At 34.4% G+C, this 27714-nt stretch overlaps 1 protein-coding gene across 5 annotated transcripts; it reads right to left on the bottom strand.

Annotated features, from left to right (window-relative positions):
* Positions 1-10: 10 nt before the first annotated feature.
* On the bottom strand, positions 11-25732 carry LOC123546784 (poly(U)-binding-splicing factor PUF60-like). 5 transcript variants are annotated; one of them, XM_053551099.1, is made up of 13 exons: positions 25652-25706; positions 17970-18060; positions 16651-16841; positions 16202-16260; positions 12143-12356; positions 11645-11772; positions 9825-9902; positions 9072-9174; positions 8409-8540; positions 7344-7539; positions 6569-6825; positions 3174-3363; positions 11-2726 (listed from the first exon to the last, which is right to left on the bottom strand). In XM_053551099.1, the coding sequence occupies exons 3-13, from the start codon at positions 16819-16821 to the stop codon at positions 2617-2619; spliced, it is 1638 nt and encodes a 545-aa protein (XP_053407074.1). In that variant the 5' UTR covers positions 16822-16841; positions 17970-18060; positions 25652-25706; the 3' UTR covers positions 11-2616. The 5 variants fall into 5 exon arrangements, with proteins under 5 accessions (XP_053407074.1, XP_045189273.1, XP_053407073.1 ...); XM_045333338.2 differs by lacking the exon at positions 25652-25706 and adding an exon at positions 19887-23816; XM_053551098.1 differs by lacking the exon at positions 17970-18060 and having other exon boundaries at positions 25652-25732.
* Positions 25733-27714: the final 1982 nt, after the last annotated feature.

The raw sequence follows: 27714 nt of genomic DNA, 5'->3' as shown, positions 1-27714 counted from the left end.
AACAAACAAATCTTTTTTTATTTCTTTATTTTTTTCTGTTTTAACCACATTTTACATGAAATATACCGAGAATGGTAGTAATAACAATGAAGATGATACTGATAATGATGTAAATATAAAACAATTGCTGGCAATGAAGCATACACGTGCATCAAATACACATGATGAACTATATTTAAATGTACTTATATTTCACACACAACTTGTTGATTTTAACTACATGAAGCAGAAAATAAGCAGACAGAAACAAAGTTGTCAGCACTGTACAAAGACTTTAATGTTTAATCATATAAAAACTATTCCTCATTTTTCCCAATGAAGCCTTTTAACCCTTGATACATCTTACAGTCCTGGAGAATCAATACTATTTACCAGACAATACATCAGTCTCTTCAGCTTATTTTGTGTATCCTGAAAGTTTGTGAATTTGTTTGATTGATTCAAGATTTTATCATCTGGCCAATTGTTGTGAAGTTAATCACTGACAGCACAATATAAACAACATACCGATCAGAAAATGTTAAAAATCACATTAATGAAGCAGTCTAAATTTCATAGTTTTGGTTTCTAAAGGATTCAGATATTTTCCCATTTTCTGTCTTGCAGAAAAAATAATTGTAGCAACATACATAATGTTGCTGTGATTCACTAAATTATTATGACAGATTTTTATGATGAAAATGAATCATAAAACAATGGAATAATACAATGATGACCTTTTACTAACTCATCATGAACACTTTACAACAAATACCAGAAACATATCATAACATGTTATCACTTTAAATATTAAAAACACCTTTTTCCATGCACTGCTTTACAATGCCCAGTTTCAGCATGTTAAAAACAGTGACTGGATCACCGAATAAACAGCTGTCAAACCTCCTTCAAAAAGCGATGTTTGTAAAACACATCAACCTAACAAAGGTTAACATAACCTTAAAGTTACTTTGTATGTAATATTCTGCCTCAGTTGTGAACTATGAGCGATACAAAAACGACAATCGGCATGATTTACCGAAACATTTATAATGCTCATTTTAAGGGCCAATGACCCAGGAGTTTTCTCCAGCTAATGATCATACATGTAATGACAAACAATTTATGCAAAACAAGAGGTTCTCCTCTTCTTCAAAGAGATGCACAAGTATAAAAAGAAACAAACTGTTCATTTACACAAGCTATATAACTTCAGTCATGGATTCTAGGCTAATGAATGCAAGTTTTAACATAAGCTTGAAAACGCTCAGTATTTTCTGAAACATCTACAGTCGGTATAAGCAATCTGTTAGACAACCAACCAGCTGTCAATATTGCTATATGAAGCACTGTTAACAATCCTGATACAATCTATTCACAAACCCACAACATTAAACTGCAATGGTATCTACAGTGAGAAATGGAATCTACCTAAGCACAATACTGGAAATATTTACAACCGTTTCAACCTCCATTTACATTTTCCATTCAGAAATGCAGGACTTTTTTTTTTATCAGTTTCAAGTATATCCGTAGTTAAATGTGTGTCACTGATACTGGCTCTATAAATCAAAGTAACTTTACAGTAATGATTTAAATCTTTTTGAATGCTTAAACCTAGAAGTGTGATGAAAATTACATTCTAATATGCTTTTTTGTGTTAAAATACTCTTACGCTAGAACGACATCACGTTAACGTGCGATGACATCGATGTTTTTGTTGCGACCAAGAAAGAGCGCTACTAAGTCTATATTATATCTACTGCTTTAGATTAAGGGCATATCAGAATCGAAATAATTTATACCAAACCCATATTTTAACACTATTTATACACTTGGCTGGTAATACGTTGTACAAATAATTTCACGAGGGCACAGCCCTCGTGAAATAATTACGCCCTACGTATAACCGCATAAATAAGTGTTAAAACATTCTTTTGCTATAAATTATTTCTTAATCATAGCACATTACTACATGCAAGAAGATAGAAAACCATATAGGCCTATATAACTTTGATCTAAAACTGAATCCTTTCACCATTCATTAATGAGTTTGTTATGGTTACATAAAGTAAGTTATACCCAATGATACGATTTTCATTTAGCTTTCATCTGGTATAGCTTTTAAGTATTCAAATAACATGTCTGGCATATCTATTTTCTCAAAACTAAAAACCAGTCGCTGTCAACTACATCAGTTTTTCTTTTTGTGTAAAAGCATTTCATTTCACACATCTTATAAACTATGCAGAGTGTTCCACTATGTAACTCGTATATACATGTATAAAAATCTAAAACTCTGCTTCTTCATGCTACAGCACATTTATTACACATTTACAGATTGTTTCTAAATCGAGATCAACAGGTATGTCATTACTAAAGATTCTGTTAACAAAATCCTTTTTCAAACTTATCAGCAATCACCATTTCCATACAATCATTCGCTATGATTTATATACTTCACAATTTCAAAAATAAGACCAACTTCATTGTAATCCCATGGGCCACAGTAAGTCATAGATCAAAATGTGAGATGCCTTTATTTCACAGCCTTATTACAGATGTGACAGCCTTTGCAGCAAACAAAGATAAATCTCTTTATGATACGAGTTCATGACTGCACATGAGAGAAATTGTTCAACCAGAGAGATCATTGGCAGCAAACAAGTCCTGATCGTATTTCTCAGCCTGCACAACACGTCCACCGAAATATCTACCATTCAATGATTGGCAACCTTTTTCCACTTCTGAAAAAAAACAACATAATAATGATAATTAAATATATCCATGTAGCAGTCTTCATTATCAAATTACAGAATAATTTTACATTATATGAAGTAAATCTAAAATTGATTTGTACTGAAAAAACTCAAATTCCTGCAAACCAAAAAACTTTTAACTATTTTTTCAAGTTTTCTTCCAAGACTTTTGGACTGGGCATTTCATGGGGATGTGAATTCTTAATTTACATCTTTTAAAGATTAAATGCAAGGATATGATAATTTTATTAGCTTGGATTTAATTTCATGCACTGATTGACAGACACAACAACTAGTCTTGCATGAAGATTATTTCACAGTATGTGAAAACAGTCTGTATGGATCTGTTTTATCCTTACTGTTTTTTTTAAACATTCAGAAGCTACCAAAAAATTAACATTTTTTGCTGAATAGTAACTGGTTTGTTGGACTTACCAGAAGAATCAGTAAACTCCACAAATATTTTAACAATAATCTCAGCATCCTCCTCCTCTCCTTGTTTTTCCTGATATATGATTACACGGTTCACCTGCCCGTACTTGCCACATTCGTCGGAAACCTCCGCTTGTAACTCGTCATCTAAATCCTCCGGTCCTACCATGTTCTTTAATACCATAACTCGACTCTGAAATGAAACAGATACTTCTTTAACATGTAGTTGAGTATTATACAAGGCCTAAATTAAAATTAAGTTTGTTTGACCTTTACCGACCCAGTATTTTTACAGTGGGTAGGTAGGTAGGTAAATAATTTTATTATATTTTAGTTTTTTTTAATGTTTGTTGTCTCAGTAATAATAAAAATTGAAGTCTATTTATTAATACCTATTGCTTGTAGATAATCTTGGAAGATGCTCTGTTAAATGTATGCTTGTAATAAACCCCTAGCCCTATTCATGCACACACAATATGGGCACAGACTTAATTTGCACATAAGGCAAAGTAGTATCTTTCATGTCTATACTTTTTCTTTATATATATATATCAAAAATGTTTTCACTACATCTGCGCTTAAAAGTACAAAACGATATAGTCGGGAAAATATTTGGCATCTAAACACACTACTGAATTACAGCTTATTTTCAACGAGTGTTTGATGCTTAATTCAATAGCTTTTTATGAGTTTTAGAAGGTTTTTTACAACGGTTAGGGCAGTATGCAAGCAAAAGTGATGATTTTTAGCTTTAAGCTACTTGTACGTATTGGTCATGTTACTAAGAACAGAAACAAGATTGGGTTTCCCCGACATCAGACATTTATTATGCCACTGTCCTGGCAAAAGAAGTATAAGATTTTTATACCTCTTTGTTCTGGCATTACAAAATTAAAATACTAAAACTATCTAGCTTGTCATATTCAAAACATTTACGTTCGTGTCAAATTCTTGAAATTCGGAAACTGAGATTTTCTCACTTCGAACAAATGCATTTCAAACAATCTCTGATTAAAGACATTTTGAAATCAACAATTAAGTCAGTTCATAATATATTTTCACAGATAATCAAATTTCCCACCACTCGCCTGTCAAATGCCGTAATACTGTCACTGTTATGAAAGCAGTATTATGTACAAGCAATTTTCAGATATAAACACATAGTAGACAAATAATAATCTCATGTACATTACGTTTCCTTTGTAATCAATCATATTGTTCTTCTTAAATTTCGTTTTCACAGCAGACATTTTTCTTTCAGGGTATTTTAGTAATCACCACCACCTAGTTGCTCTCCATAATAACTGCATCGGTAGTAAAAATAATCACAGTCTAGCCCTTACCGTATTTTCCAAAAATGTTAGGACTAGTTATTTTCACTTTCTCAAGACTTATTTGCCGAAAATGATTATTTTGTAAAGTGTCCCAAAAATATGGACACAATTATCATAATCCACCCAATGTTGAAAGCGTAATAAAAAGCGTAAACGATTATCGGTAATTAATCTGTTGATAAACTTAGTCCTTGTCCTTGTTTTCATCATCAAGTAACACCCGCCTCAAAGAGCTAAAAGAAGTGTGTAGGTATCACGGCATCTGAAGCGGAGATCAAAGCGTTACAGTTGCCCGAGTTTTGTCATGGAATTACGTCATGTTTTCGCGCCATATAACACATCACTGTTTGATCGTACCGCCTCGGTTCTTTGAATTAATCAATAAAAAAGTTTCTTCTTTAATTTCTTAAAGCGAATTCAATAGCCTGTATAAACTGACAGTAAATGTGTCAAACGATAATTGTGGATATCCTACCTCTGTGAGCTATTTTGCCGCACTAACATAAATCTGTTTGCCAAAAGTCGTTTTACGCCATGTATTTAAATTGCTGACGCTTTTTCATTATTTAAGATTTTTTTATTGTTTTTTTTTTGTACCTTCTGGTCAAAAGTCTGAACTTTATGCCCATAGAATTTATCAATTTATTTACTCTTAGAAAGAAATAAGTAATTTTAAAGACCGCACTGTTTGAAATTTTACAAAGAACTAAATTTAAATTTGACCGTTTTATAGAATTTGCCTACATTCCTGTCGATATCTTATTAAAATCGTTAATAGAATTCAAACTATATTACTTCTTAAGCGGTGCTAAAAAAATATTGATGCGATAATAACAAAAAAATGAATGCACTACGCGCGTTTTTTTTTTTTTTTTTTTTTTGTGTATGTGTAAACAAAAGTAAACGTCGAGTGATGGAAATGAGATATTACGATAGCTCGCACGTGCTCGTGAATGGAAAAGTACCGCATGACGTTTTGTTTCTTTACGTTTAGCGGATAAATTAGATACTAGATTTGTAAAATTATGTCCTTTCGTCAGATTGCCTTCCGGTTATAAGCGGTTTGATTGTCGTCTGCATCCTATGGCCTTAGGCAACGTTATCGCATATGTTGACACGTTTTCGGAATACACGAGATGATAAACAGTCCGCTTTATCGATTTCTACTAGCCGACCGCGGATTGCTTTCTCACTTGCCATAATTATGAACGCATTTGTTAAATAAAATAATCGCCAGTTGCAAGCACCAAAATAAGTTTTTCCCTTTGATAAGAAAATAAAAATATTTTTTTTCTCTGGAATGCAATAAAATTATTTGAGTCGGGGCAATTTTTTCGGGTCGGTCGGTAAAAGTCAAACAAACTTAATTTTATTTTAAGCCCAATGTACCTGAAAAATCTAAAACTTTTCCTGAAATCTGGCTGAGAAACCTCTGTTTTCTTGCCACAATGACACAGACATGATCTGAGATTTGAGCTCTAAAAAGATAAAATGAGCCGTGCCATGAGAAAACCAACATAGTGGCTTTGCGATCTGCATGGATCCAGACCAGCCTGCGCATCCGTGCAGTCTGGTCAGGATCCATGCTGTTCGCTTTCAAAGCCTATTGCAATTAGAGAAACTGTTAGCGAACAGCATGGATCCTGACCAGACTGCGCGGATGCGCAGGCTGGTCTGGATCCATGGTGGTCGCAAAGCCACTATGTTGGTTTTCCCATGGCGCGGATCAAATATTTAAAATCTTAAAAGAAGGAAAGGCCATTGGTGAAGAATTTATACATTTTTCGAAACAACTAACCTTTCCTGTTCATGACAACAACTAATTACATCTTCTATGTGACACTACATTAGACTTAATGACTATAAGAACAGTAGATTTAAGAATAAATTTCAACACATATATTTTTCCAGTTCAATTAAACGAAACATGTCATGTACTATTTACTGAAAATCCAAGATACAATAAAGGCTTTCAACATAAGAAATTGATACTTAAAGAAGCAAATTTCAGAAGTCTTATATTTATTTCATACGAAGTTTGGAGTAACAACAGTATATACTAACCTGAGATTGTCTCATTAATTTCTGCATCACCATGTGTCTAGCATTGCTTCCACTGATCTTCATTGTCTCTTGCTGTTCTAACGTTTGATTAACTTCTTCCTCCGCCATTTTCTTCTCGGCTTCCTTCTTCTCTCGTTCTTTCTCTTTTTCTTTCTCTCGTCGTTTCTCTGATGACATGTCGGAGTCGACCATTGAAGAGATGGCTGCTTGAAGACTGTTACCTGATGATGATTTAGTTGGGGGCATCATAGTTGATACTAAAACACATACATAAATGTGTACTATGAGTTAAAACTATGCTAGGAAAAGTGTTATAAACTACAGCTTCATTTGTTTTCAAATAAATATAATAATATCATGAAAAAGTTAAATCTCTCACTGAAATCTGATTCGCTATTTTCTTTAGAAACTGGTATTACTTTCTAAAATTTTTGTTTTGTTGTTACTGTAATATAGCAATTGGCAGTGCTCACATAGACAAATAGTATTATGAACTGGGCTGTAAAAGCATTTGTTTTAATTTCTATAACTTTAGCAAAGACAGACTCCGAATTTTGAAAAATAACACTAAATATTAGCATTATCTCAACAATATAGCCAGTGACAAAATGCGAACCACAGGAACACAGCTGTTGTCTACCAAATTGAAAATAATATGGATACAAAAAATATCCAATCTTCAATATAGTTTTATGCTCTCCTGTTATGAATTAAAGTGAAAATGTATAAATATTAAATGTTCATGTCAGTTAAAAGAAAACTTTATAGACCTTACCTTTTGGCAGTGGCTTAGTTCCGGCCAATCCAGCAGTAACTACACCGGGTGGGGGAATATTTGCCACAGGGGCTGACATCCCGAGTGACTGTGGTATTACTACTCCCGGTCCTCCAATCATGTTGATATCTGCTTGCATGCCTAGTTTAGGGCTACCAGTTACACCTAACTGTGCTGGGTTAACTACTCCAGGTGGCTGTAATAATAAAACAATTTAAATGACTCTGAATATGCTACAATGGTTTGTAAATGTAAATGAAGACAATTTCCATGATAACTAGAAACATGGCAAAATCTGTTTATTGCAAGTTTCTTATGTCTCTACAATATATGACTATGAGAACTGTTTAACTAATTTTATTCTTTTGAAAATGTTTTCAATTCCAAAAAAGTTGATGGGTAATAACATAGAATTCTCAATAGTTTATAACCACTAAGACCATAATGAAATTCTCATTCCCATTACTATTAACTTTACTGCCATTTTTCTCTTTCAAATGCTACTACAGTTGAAGTTGCCTTAACAGCCACTTGCCTTAAAGCAACACTTCACAGATTAAATAATTTTTAATAAATAAATCCTTCATATATATAATACAAGCACCTACTGAAAATATGTTAAGGCATTTTGTTCTATTGAAATTATGTAAATATTGATTAAATGAGACAGGATCTCAGTGCTACTTTTAGCACATTCACACAAAGAAGTGGAAACACCAACTATGAAGTGTCGCTTTTAGCATGAAGTCAGGTAACTTTCGAAAAGACTTTTTGTTCTATATTAAACTTGTCTTCATGAGCCACCTGCATCAGGCAGCCAGATTGTGTCATTTCCTTGGTGGCTATTAAACACATATTTGGCTGTATTTGCAACACTGAAAGAACTTTAAGTTGGTGGGCCTGTAATCAGTGATTTCTGTTTATGTATGTATCTCAGTAATTGTTTGCGTCATTCCTCGGCTAGTATGGAAGCCATGTTTTTGTATGAATTTGCAACAATGGCCAAAGAATGCCTAATTGAACAGAGAGTACACAAGCACATGAAAACTGCTTTAGGTTACTCACCATGAGTTGTTGTTGAGCATCCATTGCTGTAATTTTAGCTGTGACTGCTGCTGCTGCTACTGCTGCTGCTGTTGGCATGGCACCCAGTCCAGGTGTCTGCGGCTGCATTAGTACATCTGGTGGTGTTATTGCCTGAAATATAAGTTAACCTTGTCAGTACATACATATGTAATGCAAAAACTTTTCAAAGTTTTTCTTTTATGTATGGTCTTGCAGTTTTACAAATAAGTGGCAAACTTTCAAACAACATTTAGCTACAGACGGATATTACAATGTCATAAGATTTCACCATAACATTGAAAGAACTGTTTCATTTACATTTTTTTTCAGTCCTATTCAGACACAAAATATTTCACTTTTTCTATACTAATGATTGTACCTTACTGTCATACTGTTTAGCTTTTTTCTTATAAGCCAACCTAGAAATTTTGTGGTTAAGGCTACAACATAAAGTAGGAATTTTACCAGTTTGTTTGGATTAGATTTTGAGAATTGCCACAACTATTAAATCCATGAAAATTAGTCCCCATAGATATATATAATTTTACAATACTTGCAACAAGTCAGTCCTGATCAAGAATCTAAGAACACTGGTTATGTTAAATAACTGCCCCTGCATAAATGAAATACTGATAAAAATAGAAAAATAAAATGTTAACTTACTCTTCCTACTCTCAGGTACTGTCCACCAAGATCAAACAGGTTCATAGACGCTACAGCATCCGTGGCTGACTGAGAATTTGTGTACTCTATGAAACCATAACCTCTGAAAAGAAAGACATAAATTCATTGTGGCATTTCATTATGAACACTGGTTTCATAAACATTTTCTACATCAGTCTGACCTTCATAATTCGACTTTTAAGGATCTTGTTGGAAGAAGAGCACAGAATGTCACTATGTGCTTACCTTCACAGCTGAACAGACTTTCTTTTTTTGTCGCACCGACACATGATAGGTCATATGGCGATTTTCCAGCTTTTAATGGTGGAGGAAGACCCCAGATGCCCCTTCGTGCATTATTTCATCACAAGCAGGCACCTGGGTAGAACCACCGACCTTCTGTAAGCCAGCTGGATGGCTTCCTCACATGAAGAATTCAGCGCCCCGAGTGAGGCTCGAACCCACATCGATGAGGGGCAAGTGATTTGAAGTCAGCGACCTTAACCACTCGGCCACAGAGGCCCGAACAGACTTTCATTCTGGCCAAAATTGAAACTAGTTTGAAAATCATCAAGAAATATAATCATATCATATCTGCTTATATAAAAGCACACAGCCTCAAAAGCATTTCTTGCTACAGAACCATGGAAAACTCACGCAAATAATTCATTTTACTTCTAAATATATCTAAAGCAATAGTAGATAAGCATTTGATATGGTTTAAATAAATCAAATTATAAATAACAGACTTACTTGTGTCTTTGTCCGCCTTTTGAAGTTGGATCTTTTATTAACATACAATTTACTATCTTCCCAAAGGCTTCAAATACACTGAAATATAAAGAACAATTGTTACATTGTTAAACATAGATAAACTTTCCGTAAAGTATGAAATATTCCCAATGGGCCTAAAATTTCTTAACATGTATATGAAACAAACTAAACCATGACAGTATAAACATCAACCTTTTGTTGGTAACAACATAGGATCACCAAAACTTTAATTTCCACTAGCAACTATTTGTTTGATATCATACGGTTTTATTTCAACACAACAATAAATGTTTTTTTTGTATCTTATAAAATCAATAAAAATTATAACAGATCAAATGACGGCATTACTAAATAAGAAACCAACAAATCCCTCTAGATATTATTTCAGACACAGACGTCCCTCGTTAAAGCAACTAACACTCAGCCAGACAGCTGCATTTCCTAATGCAGAAGTATACTGCTAAATCCACAGAGTGTTTTCAATCACACAGCTGTGAGGAGGAAGTGAATTCCAGTCAGTGACTTTATTCCAGAGCCTCCCCTGGGCCATATAAAGTTGTTGCCACTTTTTGAGAAAAAGTGTCAAACTCAATCTTAATTGCTGAAATTTGGCCACATCTTGATAAAATTCTTGTTGCTGCTTTCAAAAAGCTGTAGCCAGTTCTTTGAATTTGTAGCATTTGGCTATATTGGTGAATGGCCCTGTATTCACTTGCCATGCATGACTCCTTTAATTTGTTTTCAAGAATAATGCAATATAAACTAAAACAAGAGCACCGCCTTGCGGGTGCTGACGCTCATCTGATTTTTTTTGTATAATAGAAATATTGTCCTACCCATGATTTTCTAAGTCTAAAAAGGGCCATCACTCTTGCAAAAAGCAGGATAGAGTTATGTTTCTTGATGTACACTGTCCACTTATGATGGTGAAAAACTGTTGCAAGTTTTAAAGCAATAGCTTTGATAGTTTATGAGAAAAGTTGACTTAAACATAATATTCAACCAAGAAAATGATTTTTCTAAGTCCAAAAGGGGCAATAATTATTGCAAAAAGCAGGATGGAGTTATGTTGCTTGCTGTACAGGGTCAGCTTATGATGGTGAACAAGAGTTGCAAGTTTTAAAGCAATAGCTTTGATAAGTTTAAGAGAAAAAGTTGACCTAAACATAAAACTTAACCAAGAAATCTGATATTTTCTAAGTCCAAAAGGGGCAATAAATCTTGCAAAAAGCAGGATGGAGTTATGTTTCTTGCTGTACAGGGTCAGCTTATGATGGTGAACAAGTGTTGCAAGTTTTAAAGGAATAGCTTTGATAGTTTAGGATAAAAGCTGACCTAAACATAAAACTTAACCAAGAAAACTGATTTTCTAAGTCCAAAAGGGGCAATAATTCTTGCAAAAAGCAAGATGGAGTTATGTTTCTTGATGTACAGGGTCTGCTTATGATGGTGAACAAGTATTCCAAGTTTCAAAGCAAAAGCTTTGATAGTTTAGGAGAAAAGTTGACCTAAACATAAAACTTAACCAAGAAATCTAATATTTTCTAAGTACAAAAGGGGCCATAAATCTTGCAAAAAGCAAGATGGAGTTATGTTTCTTGCTATACAGGGTCAGCTTATGATGGTGAACAAGTATTCCAAGTTTCAAAGCAATAGCTTTGATAGTTTAGGAGAAAAGCTGACCTAAACATAAAACTTAACCAGGCAACGCCGACGCCGACGCCGACGCCGACAACCGCTCAAGTGATGACAATAACTCATCATTTTTTTTCAAAAAATCAGATGAGCTAAAAACTCACCTTGAAATATCTTTCTCTGTAAGATCAGGATGTATAGATGCTATGTATATTCTATTGTAGTTTTTAGCTTCTGAAGCTATCTGTTCAATAATTGGCTGTGCCTGGGGCATGTTACTTGGTCGACCAACCTGCAAATTGTAATTGGAACATCATAGTAAAATGGTAAACCTTGTATGAAAATACAGTGGAATATAATACAATCTATATAAAAGTTGCACTGAAAGAATCTTCCTATTAAAGTAACTGAACAGTGCCATGTTAAATCTCTCAGAATTGTTTAGTAAAAAGATTTTACATGGCAGCCGATGTAAAAGCAGGTAGGTTGGACTTAGAAACACTCAATTTACCCAAATTACTTCAAACTATTTCTTACCATGCATAACTTTTAGATAGTGACAAAGGGTTTGGTATACTGCACTCATTTTACAAGTATTCAGAGCTTATTAACTGCCGACTGGTATAAAATATTCTGAGCTTCTCTTTAACGTGTAAGCATACCTTTATATTTCTCCCTCCAATCATTACACCATTCATCTGTTCCAATGATAACTGTGCTGCCTCTGGGATATCATACTCTATGAATGCAAATCCTTTGTGTTTGTTGGTGATAGGATCCCACGACAGGTTTACACTCTTTATGGGGCCAAATGGCAGGAAAGCCTGTTTGATGGTATCTTCTTTAATTTCAAAATTTATACTCCCGACATATATCCTGTAATAGTCAAACATGGAACATTAAACTTTGTATAAACACAACATTTGTAGGGGGAAAAAACAAGATTAACCGCACATGATAACTTCAGTCTTGGTAGAACCCAGCAAGACAATAAGAACCAAATACCTATGAGTTAAACCTACATAACTACATAACAAGTGAATGAAGTATTGCCATGCAATACAAAGTCCCCTACTGGAAGGCACCTAATTTTCTCTACTGCAGTATAACATAATGAACTGATATCTGTCAATGATGTATAAACAATATTGTACTACATATACAATATGTTATAACAACACACTTGGATTAAAATGTGCATATATAAAAACCCACAGTTGTTTTAATATTGAATTTTTTTGGCTGATTATAAAAATGTTATCATGTAAGTTATTTATAGTAACAACAAAGGGAAATTAATCTTTAAAAAAAAAAAAAAAAAAAAAAATCTATATAATATAAGTCCACAAGAAACTCTTTACCAGGTAGAGATAGGTCCAAAATACACCTAAAAATTGGATGTAACATGCATGTTGTACCACAGACAAGTGTCTCGATTTTTCTCTACGCCAGTAATAAAAAAGTTACAATAAAATCTATTTATAGTAACAACAAAGGGACGTAATTCTAAAAACAGGGTGCCTCATGGTGGTGAACATTTGGTCCAAGTTACATCAAATCCCTCCATGCATGAAGAAGAAATGTTCTGTACAAAGTCATTCTTGAATTTGACCTTTGACCTCTAGATATGACCTTGACCTTAGACCTAGGGACCTGGTTCTTGCGCATGACATTTGTCTCATCCAGGGAATCTTTGTGCCAACTGATATCTAAATCCTGCTTTGCATGACAAAGTTACAGACCGGACAGGAAAAAAAATCCTCTTGAACTTTGATCTCAAAGTGTGACCTTGACCTTTAAGCTAGGGTACTGGGTGTTGCGCATGACACGTCGTCTCATCATGGAAACATTTATGTCAAGTAATATTGTAATCCCTTGATGGATCACAGAGTTCTGGATCGGACAGGGAAAAAACCTTATTGACATTTGACCTCCAATTGTGACCTTGACCTTTGAGCTAAGGGTCTGGGCTTTGTGCAGGACATGTTGTCTCATCATGGGAACATTTGTGCCAAGTAATATTAAAATCCCTTCATGGATGGCAAGAGTTATGGACGGGACAGGAAAAAAACTCTGTTGACCTTTGACCCCAATTGTGACCTTGACCTTTGAGCTAGGGTCCGGGATTTGCGCATGACACATCGTCTCATCATGGGGAACACTTGTGCTAAGTGATATTAAAAATCCCTTAAAGAATGTCGGAGTTATGGACCGGACACGAAACAGACCCTGTTCATGCTATGTTAACATTTGACTGCTAAGTGTGACCTTGACCTTTGAGCTAGGGGTCTGAAAGTTGTGCATGACACATCGTCTTATCATGAGGTACATTTGTGCCAAGTAATATTAAAATCCCTTCATAGATGGGAGAGTTATGGACCGGACAGGAAAAAAGCCTTGTTGACCTTTGACCTCCAATTGTGACCTTGACCTTTAAGCTAGGGGTCCAGGTTTTTGCGCACGACACGTCGTCTCCTCATGGGGAACATTTGTGCCAAGTAATATTAAAATCTCTTCATGGATGGGAGAGTTATGGACCGGACAGGAAAAAGCCCTGTTGACCTTTGACCTCCAATTGTGACCTTGACCTTTGAGCTAGGGGTCCGGGATTTGCGCATGACACATCATCTCATCATGGGGAACATCTGTGCCAAGTAAAACTAAAATCCCTTCAAGGATGGGAGAGTTGTGGACCGGACAGGAAAAAAGCCCTGTTGACCTTTGACCTCCAATTGTGACCTTGACCTTTGAGCTAGGGGTCTGGGTTTTGCACATGACACGTCGTCTTATCATGGGGAACATTTGTGCCAAGTAATATTAAAATCCCTTCATGGATGACAGAGTTATGGACCGGACACGAAATTGCGGACGGACGGACGGACGGAAAAGTGCATTCCTATAGTCCCCGAAACTGGTTTTCAACCAGTAGGGGACTAACAAGAACATGTTAAGAATATAAAATAAACAAGTGAATAATTTTAGATCATCATTCCCAATACAATGCCTTCACTATAGTGCAAAACCTCAGAGACGATACAATGTATATGGATCTTACATGCTTGATAGTCCCAACTCGAGGGAGAGCTAGGAATGAGAAACAGAGCATTAGTGGTCTAACATATCTGCACTGTACTGAGAGTCAGGAAAACACCTGTTGTACACTGGTAGACATGTATCATTTCTCTTAGCTACCATTTACGTATTTTCTAAATTCTCCGGCACAAAGTTAATCATATGCGGTGTAACAGTATTTAGTTAAAGTTTTGACATCACACTGGTGACAAGGTGCACACTTGTAACTTATCATGTAAGAGCTATGAATTTATATGGCATTTTGTTAAAAGTTTTTCAGTGAATTACTGAAATATTACAGTGAAATATATCTGGTAATTTCACATGCGAGCTATCAAATATATTTTCACATGCAACAGAACTACAAAATGGATAAAATTGAGTTAAAACTGCTGAAAAAGAAATTAAAAAGAAACTAGATGTGTGTTCAAGTATATTTTAACATACATGTTTCACAAACATTTTTTTTGAGTAATTCTGGACAAGAAGTCTGGTCTTGTGTAGTGAAATAATGACTGTAGGTAAAATATTTTCAGAGCTATGCGCGACAAAACATTAAAATGACAATTTTTTCCTAGGTCAGGAGCCATTACTCCTACAATACTGAATGATTCCGGTCGGGAAACCCCAGGTGCACAACTGCACATGCTGACCAACATTCCTGTAAACTTTGGTGACTCTAGGTCAAATATTTTTGGAGCTACGCGCGACACAATATTAAAATGACCAATTTTTTACTAAGTCAGGGGCCATAACTCCTACACTACTGAATGAATCTGGATGCCAAATCCCAGGTGCACAACTACACATGCTGACCAATATTCCTGTAAAGTTTTGTGACTCTACGTCAAATACTTTTGGAGCTATGCACGACACAACATTAAAATGACCAATTTTTTACTAAGTATGGGGCCATAACTCGTACACGACTGAATGAATCCGGACGCAAAACCCCAAGTGCACAACTGCACATGCTGACCAACATTCCTGTAAACTTTGGTGACTCTACGTCAAATACTTTTGGAGCTACGTGCGACACAACATTAAAGTGACCAATTTTTTACTAAGTCAGGGGCCATAACTCCTACACGACTGAATGAATCCTGGATGTGAAACCCCAGGTGCACAACTGCACATGCTGACCAACATTCTTGTAAAGTTTTGTAACTCCATGTCAAATACTTTCGGAGCTAGGTGCGACACAACACTAAATTGCCAATTTTTACAAAGTCAGGGGCCATAACTCCTACACGACTGAATGAATCCGGACGCGAAACCCCAGGTGCACAACTACACATGCTGACCAACATTCCTGTAAAGTTTTGTGACTCTACCTCAAATACTTTTGGAGCTAGGCGCGACACAACATTCTCGGAAGGACAGACGGAAGGACAAGAGCAAATCTATATGCCCCCACCACTCAAGGGCACAAAAATCTGTGTGTTTCCTGTACAAAATCAATTAAATTTCACTGGTGAACGTCAGAGCTGGGGCTGATCATGGTCTGCACTGTTTGCCATTCAGTTAGTTTCTTATCGGTAAGCTTCCCTTTTAACAGTTAATGGTACTGTCCAAATTGAAAGACGGACACATGCATTATGGAAATTTAGCAGGGCAAGGGCTAAAAATATATTTATGCAATGGTTTACCTGCACATCAGAGCCAATGCCTGCTGTCTCTGTACTGTGTTCTGGAAATTCTGCATTTGCTGAAAAAAGTAAGAAAATCAGTTTCAGCTGAACCCTTCTCAAACAAGAATATTAAATTTGTTGTAGAAAATATATCCAGAAGTTTAACAAATATGGAATTTCTGACTATTTCTTTTAGGAAATCACTATCTCAAAAACAAGAAATATTTAAGTTGATTAATAACTTATTTTATATAAGAACTTTTTCTCTTGATGAAACATTTTTGCAGTAACACTGCAATGGGAGTGTAAATCTTATTTAATGCAACAAGCAAACTAAGATAAACTGAAAACACATCAAGTATGACTAAATAGTTTTGAAGAAACATGTTCAAACTCACCAGAAAATTTCAACTCAGAATATGTGTAGAAATGCTTGTAAAAATGGATCACTGTACACATGTACATACCTGATGTTGGTGGGCTATAGTTTGTTTTACAAGTACACTTTTAATACTAGCTTCCATGGCATATTTCTTGGCTGACTGGAGAGCATCTTGTTGGGAGGACGTCAATTTTGGCAATGTAAAGGGTTTCAACTCCCTCTTGGCTCCTGGACCCTCCAGGACAGGTCCTGACATGTCTGACTGTGGGATTTCATCTAGAAATTGCAAACATATCAAGTTAATATATATCATAAGTTCATGAAGCCCTCTAAATCTACAGGGATACAGGTAGCTCATCCAAATAGTAAACACGTAAATTATTTTCAAATGAATCATTCTATTGTCTGAATTTCAACACATATTATACCTGAATAAAACACTTCTCCTTTGGAGATCATGTCAAGCCATTTTTTTTTCATTTCCTTAGGACTGTCAGTGCAATAAGCTTGCTATAAAGTGGCACTATTTACTTTTAGATGGGCAAGAACAATCAGACAAATATAGGAGTACTTGATTTTCATCAGGTTAACTGTTTTCCTTAGAATTTCAAGGAGAGCCTAACAATGCATTTTTAGTCTACAATGTATCTGTTGTTTTCATCAGATACTGTACCAACTTAAAGCAGCAATTTTCAAATTTAGTTGGGTTTTTTTTGTGGAATAAGTGGAAAACACAAATTGCATTACATAATGTGCCAATCTATTTTATAAAAGAAGAAAAATGTTATTCTTTGAACCTGAAGATCTATGGTGTAATACTAATAAAATGACCCCATGTATTTCAATTCTGCATGAATTCAAAAGCGCACAAGTCTATGTATTTTGCTCTATACTTGAATTGATATGTGAAATTTTGTAACATTTCTTCTTCACTTGTTGCATCCTAACTTGCTCCATTTTCTCACGGAATATTTTTTTCACAAATTTTAGTGATGTAAAGCTACAATTTGTATGCCACTGACAAAAAAGTTGAGTGGCTTACCTATCTTATGCAGTGGACTAATCTGATAATCATTAGTTTTGTGCCACTTTAAAGTCTTATAGCAGCAAAACTTCATATTTGTCATGACTTTACCAAAACAAGCACATATTTAATTCACAATTCAAAACTTTTGAACTACTCATTTTTGCTAGTGATATGACCTGCTTTAACAGGAGTGTAAGAAACAACGTGGAGGTGTTGTAACAATGTCTTGCTGTAAGTTTAAAAATCTTGTCACTATAAGAAGGGGTTGTACATGTAGATATGGAGGGCTCCAAAATCAAAAAGATAAAGATAATATAAATACCAGAATAAAAGAAATGCTACAATTGTTTTTTTTTCTGGTTTTAAACAGTTTTTACCGCTTGTCTGTCTGGTGTCAACAAGGTGATATCGCTGTCAGGACGACCGCGTATTTTTCGCATCTTTTCATGCGGGTAAGCCCATTTATTGCTAGCACATAAAAATACAGAAAAGAAGGAAAACATACATATTGTATCTCAACAATAAATGGTGTCAAATATTTTTTCACTTTCAGGGCTTACAACAAAGCCAAAACTCCTATGAATGAAAATCGACTGACAATTTCCCTCACACACCAATACATTCAAATTTCATACATTCCAATCACTTTTGATTACTTCAATATCTCTCAAAAGGTAGAAATCTCTAAAACATTGTTTCATCCGGCTCTCAAAATGTACAGTCTCCAGCCCCCATACTTTTATTAATGTATTTTATTCCAATAGTACAAGCATATTACTTAAAATCTGAACTTATTAATGGCAGAAAAGCATTTTGTTTGTTTGTTTGTTTGTTTTGGGTTTAATGCAGTTTTTCAACAGTATTTCAGTCAGCGAATTCTACCGAATGAGCATTTCAAATTTCGACTATAAACATAGATGAAACAATACTAAGAGAAAATATTTCATTTCAGGGAACACTATTTTTTTACATTGAAACAATAATACTTAAGGCATATTATCTCACACACAACACAACATAGTGCAAAAATCTTTCATACTACGGGCATTTACATAAACATACACGTTTGTGCAATAAAAATCAAATTAAACCTACAAGCTTTAGAATAATGACATGGAATAATGATAACAGAAAAATATTAGATGGAGTATATAAAGCATTGCTAAAACTTATAATATCCTGAAAAAGGAAATGAAAAAAAGTCATGTAGAATCTGAAAAAGAAAATAAGAAACACGAGTCTGCCATCCACATCTGCTGCCTGCATCTGTCAGCTGGTAAAATACTTCGCTAAAATCAACGGACCTACAAACTCTTGAGAAGAATGCAAACTGAAAATAAAAATAGAATGCTTCTTTTCCTAAACCTGCCTTAACAGGTTAATTTACAATAACCCACAGTTTTACATCTAATGATACTTCTATTTATTTCCATTGTAAAGTCTGTCAAGGGAGGGTTCATTCATTATCAATATTTGTACCTAGAGCAAATGATGAAAAATTTAAAGAAAAACTAAACATGCTTTTGATGTTTTTCTATAAGGTGTATAGATATAAATTAGTATAGCCATATGAGCCGCACCATGAGAAAGCCAACATAGTGCATTTGCGACCAGCATGGATTCAGACCAGCCTGCACATCCATGCGGTCTGGTCAGGATCCTAGCTGTTCGCTTTCAAAGCCAATTGCAATTAGAGAAACAGTTAGCGAACAGCATGGATCCTAACCAGACTGCGCGGACGTGCAGGCTGGTCTGGATCCATGCTGGTCGCAAATGCACTATGCTTCTTTTCTCATGGCATGGTTCATATACTAAATACAGTTGAAACTCAATATCTCGAAATCGCTTATCTCAAAATTCAGGCTATCTCGAAGACAATTTGAAGTCCCTTGCCGAAAACAATTTCAAAAAATACTATTTTAAGTCGAATTTTGGTCATCTCAAAGTAAATCGCTTGATCCCTTGGAATTTGCGATACCAAGTTCCAACTTTAATTCATTTCGACGTTGTTTTTTTAAAGTTAAAAGGGAAAACAGTTTAGTTAAAATTCATTTGCTCTAGGAAATAAGGTTATATGATATTGCTAAATTAATTTTTACCAACCAATCCCATTTTTTTTATAAACTGGTCTTCCCATTTGTTTTCAATTACTTTTGAAAAATGTCCTTAGTACGTCCACATATTCGTACCATTCTTGATAAACAATACAGTAAGAATGTGTAGCAAGAAAAAAAACCAAAAAAACATGCCGATCAAATAATTTCTGGTCTTAGCATTAAGTACACAATCTAAACCTGTGTTGATTCAGTGCCCCTTTTCAGTATGTATGTTCTTTTATCCACTGATTTTCAAGTAAACATCGACTTTCATTCCAAGCGGTATAATTTGCTGAAAATACAGAAAACAGAAAAAGGCTTTCCATAATTTCTGTTCCCAAATGACTACCAAATACATATCAATTTTGACATGTTTAATTTTGATTTTAAGTCATTCTGCAATGTTAGCTTTCATTAAAGTACTATTGAAGTTGTCATTATTTCTTTTATATTACACACCATATTTGCCCTCACGAATATGGTTAGTGTATTTGAATTTGGTCCAAATCCAACTGCTATTCAAATTGGTATTGACTACATTAATCTTGTTACAATTCCAGATGAATAATCAATTGTTACTATAAAAATCTGATCTAAATAACTCTTTGCTCTGAAGTTTTGGCCACCTGTCCATCATCAAGAATGGGTTTACATTTCACATTACTGGTAGTTTACATCCATTTTTATGTAAACAGTTACAAGATACATGTATATGCTTGATATCCTGTAACAATCTACATAAGTGGATATGACATAACAGTGAAAAATGTTCCATTCTTGATAAAAGCTAGGTGGCCAAAACTAAGCGAAAGAATCACCAGAACTTCCCTTTTTGGACGACATTTATTCTAATCAAATTTTGAAGCTGAATCATTAAAGTGTAGAAAAATTTTCTATACAAATATGAAGAAAAATTGTCATAATTTACTGTAAACAAAATTTCATTTTGAAAATTTTCAAACAACATTATTAAAATGTTTAACTTTTGTATGCTGATTATTATAATAAAATACAATTTGATAAAGAAATTCTGTTTTCACACAATCCAAAATCATGGAGGAACTTGAACTGTGTACTTTTCAGTTAGTCTAAACTAGCCAGTTGGTGCAGAAATTGACATATATATATAGTGTAAGGACAAATATGGCATCTTAATTTAAAATTGAACTGAATAAGTTTTAAACAGAGTAAATCAACACAAAAATCTAATTTTCAAAATGTGCTTTCCTTGAAGCATGTGGATATTTTAATCATCTTGAATGTCAGATCTGTGTGGCAGCTACAATACTGAAAGATACAAAACAGAAAATCTCCCCATTTTAGTATGATTGCAATAAAGTAAAATATCTATATTATACTACAGTTTATATACAGAGACAAAAAAAAATGTTGGTCTGGATACAAGTGTCCACTCCCTAAGAGTCTAAGATGTATTACACTGTATACAGCCAATCATACAAAAAAGGATTCTTACTTCTATTTAAAGGTGTCAGAGTCCGCAAATACTGGCTGTGTTACCTAATAATGTAACTAGATAGTATGGTATTCAATCAATATGCATCTCTTCTTACTGTTAATTTGTTTTGGATTTAGCTCAATTTTTCAACATTATTTCAGTTATGTAAATGGTAGGCAGTTAACCTATCCAGTATTCCAAGACTGTGTACCATTACTAACCTATTCTCTGCAAGTAACTGCCAACTTCTCCACATAAATCAGAGGTGGAAGATAAATGACTTTAAACACATCTTTTACTAAATCCTCACAGAGAACATGCGCCTAACGTGGAGAATGAACACAGAACCCTGTGATCCAAGCTCTCCCTATTGAGCTAAACTGGAGGCTTACTTTTTCTTGATCTTTTTTAATCAGTTATCAATCAAATATAAAAAAAGGTTAACAAATATAAAGACTATATTTACACTATACTATTATTTTCACTATGAAACGTTATGTTACAAAATTAAAACAAAAACCCTTTTGAACAATCATAAGAGTATGGCAGCAAGTGTAAGAAGATGTCCAGGGCATTTGAACCAATGTTCGATGTATTTTCAACTCAGAGCAAACCATCTTTAGAAGTCATTTGGGAGAAGTGACGTGATCAACAGCTGAAAATACACAATAGAAAAACAGATTCTTTGTGTCTTAGTATAGTCTCATTTTACTTCACTTTAAAAGAAAACAAAAAAAGAAGCTATAGACGTTTTTTAAGCAAAAGCCGGACTAATGTCACTAAAATCCCCTGACACAAAACAAAACCTTTTTAGTTTTGTATCCTATTTAATATGATGGAAGTCTTTTGTTTTTGAAAAGAAATAAGTTTTCTGTAACCTTAAGTCTAACTAGAGCTGCTTTTGAGAAAAGCGCATGTCTCCCACAACTGCCTAATCATCTGAATAATAGTATATGAGTCAACCATGTACCAAGACCTCAACTGCCTTATCAGACTTTGAGTGCTTTGATTATCAAAAAAAAAAAAAAAAACAAGTTTTAAGGGCAATAATTCCAAAGTGCCTGGGCCGATTTGGTTACTTATCAAACACAGCCAAGGACTTATTGGCAAACAGATTTTGTTCAAGTTTGGTGAAGATCGGATGAGAAATGTTCGACTTAGAGTGCGGACAAACTTTGTGACAGACAGACTGCCTGACAGGAGTAAATTAATATGTGTCCCACACCACTGTGTGGTGGGAGACATAATTAACACCATTAAGGACTCTTTACTTGAAAATCTATATTGAAAATTGACAGAAAGATTTGTCTAAATAAGGCCAGGAACTGTCCACCTTCTGGACGATCAGCTGTTGAAGCCTCTGCTGAAAATATATGCAAATAGAAAAAATACCATACAGTTATAACCTTTCTCAAAATAGCGTTTGAACACTTACATTCACTGTGCAAAATTTATTTAAAAACACAACAAAGAAAACATATATATAATTTTGAAGTGTTAATCATTCTGTATTTATGTCAAACTTTGCAGACAACAAAGCTGCAATTCTTTCTTGATTTTAAGTAACCCAATGTTACCTTCAGAAAAATTATATTCTAAGTATTTAATGTATGTCCTACTTGAATAACTGATACAACCTATCTTTCAGGTCACCACACTTCTATACAGTGGAACCCCTTTAAACTGGAACCCCTGAATACAGGAAACTGCTCCAAGCTGAACAAATTTTTGCTGTCCCAAAATTTGGTTTTCTCATTTCATTAGAAAAATACCCCTGTAAATTTTCTGGAAACTGAACAATTTTTCCAGACTGAACATCTATTTATCAACACAAAACTACCAGTGTCAACCGAACAATTTTAAAGGCAGAATTTCTGTACTTATCTGTTATCATGACTAACAGAATATACTAAATTTTGGTAAGACACGTCCATTAGATCTTTAATGGTGTTGTTTTATACAGTAACTAAACAAGATTTAAAATGAATTATGTTGCTTGGTAATTTCATAACTATTAACTAATGTAACTTAGCACACTTTCCATCGACAAACCCCTCCAAACCGAATTTTTACTCTGGGCCACAGGCTGTTCTGATTAGAGGGGTTACACTGTATTATGCAGATTTCATTAAAAAAAGAATTTAACTAGTACAATTAGTACATAGACTTTTCACAGATACAGATTATATGCATTTGGTAACTAAAATCATTACGTTCTTCTAAATTATCATTGACACATTTTTAAAGAAAATATCTACAAAAAGCCCTTTTCAGAATTTTTTGAAATTTGGACTTTGAAGTGTTACTCTAAGATGAAAAGAAAATAATTCAGACCCTGACAAGTTGCTCAACTTTTTTAATATTGCTCCTTAAAATCTTCTTTTTTTGCAAAAATCTAATCATGTTAATTTGCAAAGTGGCTAAAAAAACCAATGAATTCAAAAAGTTTAAGTGATACAAAATAAGAGAAAAGAAAATATTACTGTTATAACAAATAAATTATCTGATAAAATAAAACATTTAAAACGTTTTGAAAGTTTTCTGAATGTATTGTTTCCTAAAAAACAGCATGTTTTTTAATCAATCATAAAATGTTGATGAAAAAGACTTAAGACTGAAATTTTAGTACTTTTGTACTTTTACTGTATTTTTTTTCTCATTTTTGCCTCCATACCCCCCCCCCCCCCCCCCCACCCCATCCCAGCAAAAAAAAAAAAATCCGACATTTATAACTTGTGGCCAAATTGTTCAGAAAAGATGATTTCACACCATGTGCAATTGTTAAATGACAGTGCTTAAAACTGAATAAAGTTCAGTCTTAGTAATTCAGTTACCTAATGGCCAGAAAAATGAACAATGTTTCAGCTAAAATGCTGGTAATTATGTTGAATACAACAAAAATGAATAATATTTAAACATATGACAGAAAGAACATAGAAATTACCTTGATGAAAAATATATATGCATGTAATACAAATTTCTGCGACACAATTTTTATGTTAATATTAAAGATAAAGTTGTTGTCAACTAGATGTGTGCCCACAAAGCACAAGTTCCCCCACTTCCTATCACTATATCGTAATATGTTACACGTTCACAATGCAAAACTAGGTAAATTTTAAGTCTTATACTATAACTTGATTTGGGATATGAGTCATGGGGTATAATATACAATCATTATGAAACATGAGACCCTAACTGAGTATGCTGAATAATTATCCTATATGGTTTCATGACTCTTAAGTCAAATACTTTTTTTGAGATATACGTAACACAAAAGCCATTTACGAATATTTCTGACATAAGTCAAGGGCCACAACTCTGGTCTGACTGACTGAAATCATATTTAAATCCCAATGTGCATATCTTCACATGCTGAATAACAATCCTATGTTCCATGACTCTACGTCAAATACTTTGAGATACATGTAACACAACCTTTTAGCCCCTTAATGCACATTTACTGCTAAGGGCCTTAACTCCGGTCTTACAGACTGGAATAAAAAATAAAACCCCATATTCAAAACAACAAACCTATTTAACATTACTAGGTCAAGTACTTTTTTTAAATATGCACGACACAAATTTGTACATCCGGAAATGCGAAGGGACAAATGGAGTCAATGGACAGGGGTAAATCTAAGTGCCTCCAAAATTTTGGGAGCACAAAAAGAAGACTTTTTCCAAAAATAGTTACTAATTAATAGATAAATAAACACATTTAAGGAGCACCCCCAGTACCCCAGTCTGCTCCAGCAACTTCATGTTTCTATCCAGCACTGCAATCACCTCTGTCTTGTAGATCTTTTTCCACTCTTGTTGTGTAGACAAGCTCTCGAAAAATACAAGAGAGAAAAAAGGCTTGTTGAATGCACTAGATAAAATGGTACATACTACATTTCATGTATACAACTGTCTTTCTTTCACACATCATTCATTCATCAAACAGAATTTTGAGAATATAAAAGAAATTGAATTTGGAAGTTCTTTTCTGTTCAAAGCTTTGCATAAAAAATTCTTCTTTGCCAAAATTAAAAGGGAAATTTGACTTCACTTGTTCTCAAAATTAATCTGAAACCTACATGTACATGTCCTCTGACGACCAATAATCTGTCAATCTTTCTCACTCTCAATACAAATAAATCTAGATGCTGTCTGATAATGTAACTGCATGAGTTTGCATACACTTCAATTACCTGTCTCCACTCCTAAAGGAACACTTTTATTAACAAAATTACCTTGTTCCTTAGGCATAAAGCTCTGAAATTTGCTGAGGTGATATAACTGCTTCTGTCATTTTGTTAATGCAATTACATTTACACAAGAAGTCCGTTATTGCCTAGCAACTTCAACAATTGCACAAATGACCATGTGTACCACGAAGGTGCAAAAATCTGTATATACATGTACTTCTGTTTAACACTGGTATAAAAGTAAAAACACATGTTAAAAGCCTCATACAGATTTTAACACACTCCGTGGTACACTCCATGATTTGATACATTACCTTCTAATTTGGCTTTAAATGACAGTCCGTCCCCCATTCCAAATCCAACCACACCCACTTGACCAACCTGAAAAATACAAACAGTAAAAAGTATAGATCAAGTTATGTACAATAGTGTTAATTTTTACCACACACAGGCTTTCCAGTCAGCCATTACAAAAAGGTAGGAGAACAAATAAATTAACATGGCAAAAACGTAGACGAAAAGTAGGAAAATACTAGGAAACTTGATGAAAAAAGTAGCAGTTTATGTAAGCCATGGTTCATACAGACCTTCCCAAACAAAATTCAAGTAGTTTTCAAGGAGTTTTCAAGTAGTTTTCCTCCATTTTCAAGGACTAAAATGTGCGCAATGTCACTGTTGCTGAGACATGAAATAACCAATTTAAATCCAATTTAGGACAAAATTAAACAATGTAACACAAGATTTACCTTCAACGCATCGCGGATAAATTACACAGTGTGAAAATTACTTGAAAGAGCATAAAACCCGTAAAGTACAGTACCGTACCGTACTATCGCAGACTCCGTGGCAGGCCCTAATGGCGGTAACGGTTGGTTTTTTTTCGTCGTTTTTTAGTTTATTTGGTCCGTTTATAATGTTTGTCCGTTTTCACTTCGCACCCGACGAGGTTAAGGACTATTTGCCATCTTTTGTACGTTTTTTCCTAAATTCAAGTAGTTTTCAAGTAGTTTCTGACTGTTACAAAATTCAAGTAGTTTTCAAGTAGTAGGCATCAAATTCAAGGACTTTTCATGGCCTGTGCGAACCATGTAAGCTACAAACTCTGAGTTTGACAAAAAGAGCTTTTGGGACAAAAAATCAACAACATTTTCACTGTTCACAATAGAATGCACTAAGACACATATACTGAATCCAAACTACTTTCATAAACCACAGTAAATACCAGGGTTCAATCTTAACGCAGTCCCGCGATTCCGAGGACACCTATTTTAGTGGAGGGCCTCCTGAACTTGGAAGCTGGCTGTCCCGTCAGCAGGGCCCACACTGGGCTGAAAAAAGTAGGAGCCACCTTTTTTTTTTTCGGGAACGGTGGGGAGGGTGCTGGAGAGGTTTCCCTTCCCGCAGCGCGTTGAAATTTTTTTCACTTACCATAAACAAATGATATTCTAGCTATATAGGGGGACTTTTGAATGAAAGTTGGTATACCTCTAAAGCAAGTTTTGTATTTTAAAATGTTGTTGGATGTTTGAATCAATCCATCTGAAATATTTTTCCATTACAGCTTCTTTTTGTTGTGGGCCTACTATGTAAATGCATGGCTCTGGGGTTGTGTTTTTTGTGTTCTGTGCTTCCGAGAAATCTACCTTTACAGTATTATCTTCTGTGTTGGTAACTTTGGTAAAACCAATACAGAATTACATTTCAAATCCACTCCTAACTTTTAAAGACATTAAAAAAACATGGCAAACACCTTTACTAATTACTTACTAAGATCTGACGGTGGCTACAACGTTAAAAAAATCATCAAACCGTTCATTATTTTGCCGATTTGTTTATCAATTATTTGATCCATGGAAATTAAAGGCATCAAACATTTAATCTGCCGTAATGACTAGGGGTGACTATTGAGGCCAATTTTGACTATTGCAATACTATTGATATTGCTTAAAAACTATTGCGATACTATTCTATTGCAGGTTACTATTGCGATACTATTGCAATAGTTATCGGCCATCATATTTTATACAGTAAAGCTACCAACTGGCATTGTAACACAGTGTAAGAGACGGCACTGTTTATAATTGCTGTTAACACACATTGAGATGTTTGTATAACTGAAACGGACAGAAATAATTCTAACATTAAATATTTCTTGCCTTCCTTGGCTTCGGAAAAATAAGTAAAACAATAAACCTATGCAAGGTATACTCAAATGAATCGGCCATTTTGTTGCGAATGTCAACATGTTTAATAACCCAAAGCATCAAAAAAGACGAAAATTAACGGATCGGATTAAGGTGTACCAGCACTAAATGAAGGGCCCTACCGAACAGTTTGCTGTATAATACAAGTATATAGCCTTCTTTCTCCATGTCCA

This window comes from Mercenaria mercenaria, chromosome 9 (genome assembly GCF_021730395.1).
Source record: "Mercenaria mercenaria strain notata chromosome 9, MADL_Memer_1, whole genome shotgun sequence".
In the NCBI taxonomy this organism is placed as follows: Eukaryota; Metazoa; Mollusca; class Bivalvia; order Venerida; family Veneridae; genus Mercenaria; species Mercenaria mercenaria.
Note: the sequence above shows the minus strand (reverse complement) of the source record. Positions and strands in the feature narration are given on the sequence as shown.

Bases quoted from the DNA above. Each gene is read 5' to 3' on its own strand.
- LOC123546784 (XM_053551097.1), bottom strand. From the start codon at position 16,962: ATGATTCATTTGAAAATAATTTACGTGTTTACTATTTGGATGAGCTAC. The intron at 12,357-16,201 runs GTAAACCATTGC...TGACTATTACAG, and splicing joins GCATTGGCTCTGATGTGCAG to GATATATGTCGGGAGTATAA. The intron at 9,903-11,644 runs GTGAGTTTTTAG...TTTATATTTCAG, and splicing joins ACAGAGAAAGATATTTCAAG to TGTATTTGAAGCCTTTGGGA.